This window comes from Physcomitrium patens, chromosome 14, assembly GCF_059467195.1.
Source record: "Physcomitrium patens ecotype Gransden chromosome 14, ASM5946719v1, whole genome shotgun sequence".
NCBI lineage: Eukaryota > Viridiplantae > Streptophyta > Bryopsida > Funariales > Funariaceae > Physcomitrium > Physcomitrium patens.
In genome coordinates, this window is record NC_143423.1 from 13,526,464 (window position 1) to 13,535,223 (window position 8,760).

General features: G+C 40.7%; 1 protein-coding gene across 5 annotated transcripts; it reads right to left on the bottom strand.

The window, feature by feature from the left end:
* Positions 1-4,346: 4,346 nt before the first annotated feature.
* Positions 4,347-8,537, bottom strand: LOC112291677 (putative glycosyltransferase STELLO2). 5 transcript variants are annotated; one of them, XM_090255943.1, is made up of 6 exons: positions 8,363-8,537; positions 7,859-7,959; positions 7,484-7,750; positions 5,305-7,349; positions 5,080-5,206; positions 4,347-4,971 (listed from the first exon to the last, which is right to left on the bottom strand). In XM_090255943.1, exons 4-6 carry the CDS (start codon positions 7,074-7,076, stop codon positions 4,486-4,488), a joined length of 2,385 nt encoding a protein of 794 aa, XP_090112069.1. In that variant the 5' UTR covers positions 7,077-7,349; positions 7,484-7,750; positions 7,859-7,959; positions 8,363-8,537; the 3' UTR covers positions 4,347-4,485. The 5 variants fall into 5 exon arrangements, with proteins under 5 accessions (XP_090112069.1, XP_090112071.1, XP_024395218.1 ...); XM_090255945.1 differs by having other exon boundaries at positions 7,484-7,547; positions 8,363-8,503; XM_024539450.3 differs by lacking the exon at positions 7,484-7,750 and having other exon boundaries at positions 8,363-8,515.
* Positions 8,538-8,760: the final 223 nt, after the last annotated feature.

Here is an 8,760-nt window from a genome sequence, read left to right on the forward strand (position 1 = left end):
AAAGCAGGAAGTAATGAAGAGAAGTCCTCAAGGTGGTCCTTAAAGAACGTTATGTTAGGTACAATGACTATTTTTTTTTAAAACAAGTTATAACACCAATAGCCTTTTATTGAGATATTATAGTCAACAAAGATCTATTTGTCGGCCTTCACATGGAATTTGTATCTAAATTCTTTTGGCATATAAACATATGCTATGCATCCAAGAATATAAAAGTAAGTAAGATCTGATTTCTTACCACAAAACATTTTGAAGGATATTTTTTTGATGAGCGCATTAAGTGGACATTAATTAAGGATGTATTTTGTGGCCCAAATACATTTATACCATAGAAAGAATGAACATTTTCTATCAAAGTGAATGATTTGAGCTGCCTCTACAAGAATTTGATTTTTTTTTATTTAACAATGGTGTTTCAATGAAAAGACAATGGAGCAATAAGTTGATGTCTTATGCCATAGATGGACAAAAATTCCAAGAAGTAATTAAAGAGAGATTTTCTACCTAGTTCACTCTAAAGGCACAAGATTTTGAACTTGAACTTCGCTTCCATCATTTGTTTAAAGAACTAAAAGTGTTGAAATGTGTTGTTTTTTGTTTTGAAGAGGTAATTTCATATGAAGCAAGTAAAATCATTAATGAAAGTAAGAATTTATTTGTCTTGAAATTTTGACACTAGCAATCAATAGTAGTTGGTATAGAAGAACTTAAATGATCAGCTTATAGTAGAGAAAGTCTATTTTAGAATCATTTTTTTATGACTATTCTTCAAAATATATAAAGATCATTTATATTTTTGGAATTCCTATCATCAAGCTTTATACAACCATGTAATAGGCCAATTAATAATTCAAATAGATGAAGCCCTTATGTCTTACATCATTAAGGTTGTTGTTACTTATATTGTGAGATTTGATTGTGAATTTTATTTGCAAGAAAGTCACATAAGAAAAATCTCTTAAAAGTTGGAATATAATACCAAAGACAAAGGATTATAGATTCAATACTAGTAGTAGGTTGGCTTTAAGAGCGCTCTCAATTATAGAGGGATTTGGTACTATAAAATAGGATATTCCTTTAGATACGTCCAAACTTATTTTACAATTTGTAAGAAGTGAAGGTGATGTGATTTTTTTAAGTAATAATGAAGGTATCAATAATCCACATGTACAAGTATTTGGAGATGGTTTGGTGGCAATAAAGAGAGCTAAAATATTTATTTTTAATATACATATACTATCATCTATTCTAATATTAATAACTATATTAGCATGTCTAGAATTTATTGCTTACTAGATCTGCAAACTTCTTTATTACAGTTACTACAGTGATTCTATTGTTGTTAAGATAAACTTATAGAGATCCCAGTAATTGATGCAAAGTTATTAGTGGCAATTATTAAAGATATTTCTAATAATGTTGCAGTTGTGCCAATAGAAGTGCTTGTAGTTATTACAGTTTTAGACAATACAAGTGTTTTGGTTACAAGTAAAGAATGATGTGCATTTAAAAGAGGGTGTATCCTAATTCTAGGATCTAACATTAAATTACAAAGTCTATAAGGTTTTAGATAGTTCTTATATTACATATAGGATAATATGTGATAAAATTTTTTAATCATAGGCTATACAAGAACTATATGAGAATATTGAGTTAAATCCAACATCAGCTAATTTTTTTATATGGATAAGATTTTTAATTAATCTCATCATGTATAAAAATAAAAAAATAGAATAAAATTTCTATTTATAATAGTAATATCACCATCAAATGTAGCCAAGTTAAAACTATTTAAGAATTTTTTTTTCTAATCATATAACTAGACATGATAGAATCAATATTCCATAGCATTTCATCATAATCAATGATGTTTGTTCAAAATTATTCTTTTGGAATGTCTTAATACTTATCATATTTAAAGTAGTATTGGTCAAATATTTCAATGAGGTGGATTTGTATAAGAATGCAATTCTTGGAATAATGCATTGTTGTAGCATGAATTTAGGATACTAAAATATAATTATTGATTTGTTTCAAGTCAAACTATCCTTCTCGGTATCTTAATTTACTGCAATAGTTACACATCCATGTTGGTCCTTATTTACATTTAATGCTTTAGTAACTATAGTGATAATCTTAATAAATTAAGCAACCACATCCATTTCACATATTATACTTCTAATAATTGTTGTTTGGATATAGGCCATGATTGCATAATTTAGTATACATGGCTTCTTTATTGACTTTATTTTGGTTCCCTTTCTTCCATAATTCTTTACTTTAAATATGCTTTACATATTTTATATAAATAAGCATGGAAATTTTAATGAGATCAATACCAAATTGTGAGATGCATGGTCTCTAATTGTTCGAAAGCCCTTGTAAGACAATAGGTATTAATTTTATGGATTTTAATTTGGCATTTATACTAGTGTATTTATTGATGGCATCTTCGATTTGTTTGAGGTATTTGTTTTTACTATTGTCTTATTCAACATGTTAATATTTTAGAATTAGTGCTTTATAATTAATTTTTATTAAAGAATGTCTCTATTATATTGTTGTTTGAAGTAGATTCAACATCCTATTAGATTGGAGTGAAATCATTTTAATATTGGTTAAAATTTATCTTAATTGGTGGCCATAAAGATCAAGACTGCTTTGATTTTTTTCTTTTTTTATTTATTGGCAATCAATAGTACTAAAGTTAGCCTTGAAGATCTATTAGATTTTCAATTCTTACATCAACAACTCTATTGTTAGCAATAGCAACTATTATAGTGACAATTATAGATGTTGTAGTAGCAACATGTAGCTTAAATTCAAGTTCATCCTAAACTTTGTCTTATACGAGGACTTTGACCCACATTCTCCATGTGACATAATTTCTTTTACCATCAAGTTTGTTACTTTCAAAAAAGAGTTTTCAAACTCTATGATTAGAATTTCTAATTGAAAAAAGAATGATGAGAATAAACAAAGTCGGAAATTCTAAACTTTGGTTTCTATACAACCAAATATAATCAAAAACAAAGTAGAAAAAATAGCCTCTTTTTTATTTTGATATCATGTCGAAAGATGTAGAGAGTCTTGGCAATCTCAAAATATAAGAATGTTGTGAGTTAGTTTTGATATTGATCTTTATTAATCCATGTTAGTAAATCCTAACAAACTTGTGCAAGGAATTTTATGTGTTGTAGAGTCATAGTATGAGGCCATATTCAGTAAATACATATATCAAGGTACAAGTGGTTAAAAAATAATGTCTTAAAAAAAAGTAGCTTTATGCTAGGTGTAGATTTATGCTACCTTTTCTTAAAAAAAACATTATGTGAAAATTCATTTTTAGAAGAAATAATTTGCAACCTCTATGACTGATTGGTAGATTAACCAGACCCATTGAAATTCTGTGTCACCATCTTTTTGAAGGACAGGTTGACTTAGATAATTGAAGCGGCCGAACTGTACATCCGAATGATGGGGTCGAATTTGGATGACTTCTGTTCCGTCACATCCTCCGGTTAGACACCTGTTTCGGCCCTTTTGCCGCCTCTCACCGACAGCGAGTATTGCACATCGCAGGAACGGTGTAACATTATGGGACGAAGACTGATCAGGTAGAATGACTTTACAAATCACATTCGCACGGTCGTAATGGCTGATGAGAATCATGAGGAGGTAAAATCAATGTGACTTCAGCGTAATCTACTTCACGGGGAAGTTGCTCCAGCGAGCAGACTTGTGAAGAAACCCAGCTCGGTCCAGAAAATGCCTCGATATCGACCTGGCATTATCACCGAAACAAGCAGGGGGCTAACAGCGAAGCACATCGTCGTGAAATTGCAGAACCGCGCATGTACCACGTCTTGAGCATCCACCCAAAGGCATGACTTCTCCTCCCTCAGCTGGTATAATTCTCCAGAATCATTCATAATTATTTAGCGATCAGTTGCTGTGAAGAGAGTTTTTAGTACTACTGAGAAGACGTATCTACCTTTGGAGAGTAAAAGCTCCTATGAAGTTGCTCAGAAGAACCTACCCTTCAAACTGTAAATCTTTAGGATCGAAGTCCATTTTAGCCGGTCAGACGGAGGTCAACAATTGTAAGCTGCATGTTACTGACTTTGAGACCCAAGCATGACAATCATTCTGCTTACAGTTCCGGGAAGCTCTCCATAATTTCGAATCCATCTGCACTGGTGAATTACATGTTCGGCGAGAAGCTGCATATGGTTGCCGTCCGTCAAATTTCAGCAATCAACAATTAAAAACATATTTGGTTTCCAAATTAGAGCGAACAAAACTTCATCCAGTGTGTCCCCACAACTGATCGTACGTAGAGACGATTCTGCAACATCTGAACACACTGCAATTATATTTTACGGGAAGGCTAATCATGTGAGTAATTTTACATTGTAATGTATCCCCTACGGAAAGATACTCATATGAATAATTTGGGAAAATAGTACTAAACTGGGATAAAGATTACTCAATTATATCTGCTAGCGAAGGGTCTCCAGCTGACATAGCCTTAACAATACGATAAAGTTCAATGTCGCTTGTCGCCGCCCACGGGAAGACCACGTGCCATGCTGGAGTATAAGCTATGGCAGGGTCGTCTATCTCCTCTTTCTCCGACAGGTGCTTTATACTACTGAATGCATAGTCATCGAAGTTGCTAGGCTTATCCATTGCCATGAATATCATTGGTAAAGCTAAATCTCTGTGTAGCTTCACCTTCGAAGCCAGGGGTACCAGAGCTGCGAAATCGTCAATGTAGCGACGCGGGAGGTAGAAAACATCCGAGCTGCAAACGACGAAGTGGTTATCGTCCATGGTTTCTTTGTAAGTGGTGCGGTACTCCACTGGCAGCCGGCTCACCGTCTTCTTCACGTTGTTCTTGTGGTTCTTGGTTAGGTACCAATCCGCGCCCGAGGCATTGTAATCGACTGTTTGCCAGGTCGTATTCACCTGGTCAAAACCACACAACATTTGTATTCAGGAGGTACTTCCTTCACGGGTTGATATAAACGAGCTTACTCGACGGAGGCTGTGCTTGCCGGACAAAACCCCACATACCTGATGCAAATTCCAAATCTTCGTCTTGTTGGCGGATGCAATTTTCCAGTAGTTGAACACAACGGCCTCCTTCATCACCACGAAGCCGTCCGCTGCAGGATACTTCTCAAAAATCTTTGGCAACATACTGCACAAAATGTGGAATGCGTCAAGGGGTGAGCAAAGAATGAAGAACTTCAAGTGCTGGTAAGAGAAAAATTCTCTTGATGCCAGGAAGAGAATCACCTGTAGGATATCCACAAGTCGCTGGCGTGGACACCAAGCCCAGGTTCATTCTCCTGAGACAGAACAACGACGTGCTTGAATAAACGCCCATAGAGTAGCCGCCACGACAAAACCGTGTGATTCAGAGGCCAAGCACATTCGAGCACGAGCACCATATTGCCGTAGAACTTGCGCCATGTAAGAAAATCCGCAAACTCTTCCGTCAATGCCGTGCCATCCTCCACACCCAAATGAACCGTAGGGAAAGACCGAGGAACGAACTGCTTGTGAGCCAAGGAAGGAGCAGAATCGTCTATTAGTGCATCGAGATCACTCCCCACCAAGCGAGGCTGGCGCCACCCGACTGAGAGAAGGTCTGTGAGCCAATCAACCGTGAGTTTCACATCGATGGCGCCCCAAAAGCCTTCCTCAGCCATGGAGTGCGTCAGATGGATGATCCTATCGAAGAGAGTAGGCTTCGTGGACCGCCATTTCACGAGAAATTCCACTAGACGGCGAGACTCCGCATACAAGTCCTTCTCGTCGACGAAGGACAATGGCATGCCGGAATCCTCTCGCACTACCGTTGGAGGGTATATCACCATTATGCCGCCAACCTCCCATAGTATGCGTTGAGCCCAGTAACCGCGTACAATGTCCGCCGCCTTCGGGCTGAGCGTCACGGGCAGCATCAGTCCCCAGAAAGCTGCAGAGTGGAAAAGCGTGTTGAAGGCATTGCAGGGCGCCATTGTGCCATGGGGAAGGGCGACAGGGGGAGCGTTTGTGTCGAAATTGATGCTGATATGGCCGTTACGAGACCGCCTCGTGTTATAAAATATAGAGTCGATGTCTGGTAAGCCATTAGCAAGGCCTTGCTGAATAAACTGCTTGCCGGGGAAGACTTCGCTGTATGAAATATCGGGTGCAATTTCCTCAACGAATTCCAATGGATACCCTCGAGGCCACACTGATTTCTGACCGAAATGGATGAAAGGGTTCACAACAGTCCGGTTGGGGAGGGTGCGGAACTGAAGAATCGGATCCCGACGGGCTCGTCGTCCTTGAAGATACACATCAAATTTCGAGTCCAGGTCTTCGCCGATCACCGACTCTTTCTCGTCCGCATCGAAAATTACCTGTGCACCATGCTGGATCGCAAATAGGTAACCGATGTTCTTACGCAAATAGTTGCTGTCCGGAAGATGTGCGGAAATACGGTAGCCGAGAGCAGCTTGGTCGTCCATGGACAGGAAGATAGCTCCAGCGACTTTCCAATCCGCCGGCGTGTTCTCGCCGGCAACGGCGAGCACCTGCCATCCACTCACCCTCGTCAGCGCTTGAATGTGCGCTGTCGGGGCACCGAGGGCGGCTACTACGATCCACTTATCCGTCCTCACTGCAGTGTATCGTCCTTTGTCAACCTGTGCGGGGATATGTTTCAGGTTCAATTCCGGATACGGAATTTGCGGCAGTGCTTCTGAGATTAGCTCCAGATCTATGATCTCATTCTGCCCCTCGTGGCTGCGCATGACGACGAGAATCAGCACACTTAGGACCATGAACACGACAATCACGACCTTGATGAGATTCTCTATCAGCCAAGCTCCCACCAAGCTCACGGCACTTCTCTCCGCCTCAAATGCTACCTCAGGCGGCCTGAATACGTCGCTGTAAGGTTCCATCGTCTCGTCGTTCCCGGATTCCAACTCGATTGCTGCGGCAGCCTCATCGGGGACATTACGAGAGCCATTCCCCAGCCACGCCACGTTCCCATTCTCCTGCTGCACGAGCATTGCGCCCCTCTGCCTTCCGAATACGAAACACTTCCTTCAACCATCTACAACATTGTCACTATGCACACTGATAGTTTCAGTTCCAACATCCAGCTTCTGGTCACGGTTACTTCCGCTAAAATAATTCGACTACCCTAAAAGAAAATGCCGGAATGTCCCGCCTCTTCAGACACAGGAAATACACTGTCTGAAGCTTCACCATCACTCCCGTGCACCGCTTCTCTGCATTATCAACTCCTCCTTCTTCAGTCCTTCGTTACTCTGCAAATGGACCTGCACATCGATCCTCGACCCGATAAGAGCTAACGCATGAGTAACTCACATACTATGTTAAATTTAGCACGATTGAAAATAGATCGCGAGCTTTCAGCAACCATTGAAAACACCAAATCTACGATTCTTCTAACCTTGCAAGGAAGTCCAGGTAAATTTCAATCACTCCAATAAAAAACCATCGCTTCTTCGTCACCGCTGAAACTCAAACCAAAAGTCGCCGACACAATCTCAAATATTATCTCGTACACTTGCTACTGAGTAAACTTTAATCTGGTAACTATACACAACCAAGAGAGCAAACAATAGTTCCTGACGTCTACTCAAGCCACTGTCACACTACACACGGCTCTTCAGCGCGATTTCGACTCCAAAGTGGAAGCTTGAAGAAGACCCCGCCACTGCTAACAAGCCCGAAACATATTCGTCATCAACAATCTCTTCAACTCCACATTTCTAACCCAAACACAAAATGGCTACGCGAGAGCGAAACCGGCAAGCCAACTCACCAGACGAAGCTCAAAGCTCGGACGGCCAACGGCAAAAGCACATCAAACCAGCTGCAAGCTAAGTTTCTGTTGGCCGTATTCACGCAACACTGCACTCCTTGCTGCTAGAAACCACAGTAAGATGGCATTGGTACTCAGAGAAGAGAAGGGAAAAAAATGCACACTCACTCATACATGCACAAACGGGCAAAGAGAGAACGATTAGTTGTGGCAATGAGTGACGAGGAGCTGGGCCCAGCAAACTCAAGCAACAGAAGAGAGAAAGAGAGACGAGGAGGGGAGTGTAATAATGCAGCAACAATGACGCATTTCGAGTGACCGGAAAACTCCACTTGATCTTGGCAGCCCAGCCCACCCCAGAGCCCCTGTCCTACCCTGCTCTACCCTGCTCTGTCAGCCCTGTCCAGCCTACAAGCCTCGCAAACTGATTAACAATGTTTTATTACTTGTGATTTCTGTTATGCATTGACTCAACCCCTTTCCAGAGAGGCACTCTTCAATCACCTGATGCCATTGACGCTGCGCCGTACTCTTCCAAAGCGGAGCGTGGCGACCGCTGCCTCCTCCTCCTCTTCCTCCTCCACCTGCTCGCCTTCGATGGCTTGCTGATGCGTGTGCGGTGCCATCAGCACTCGACAAATCCTCTCGCCCTCGACTTCAACGCCCTGAGTACCTCCGGATTCTTTCGATATAGCGGAAAATTCTGAATCGGGGCCATGTCCAGAGAAGTGTGGGCACCCGTCTCCACGGGTCTCCACGGCCTTGGGCGCGGCCCCATGGCAACCATGCTTCTCAATCTGTTGAGGTCTGGAACAAGGCCTGGTTCCACACCTACGTCCACTAGGCTGGGATCCAGGTACGGTGTCTCTAGGAACAAGACAAAAAAATCTCACTAGCATTAA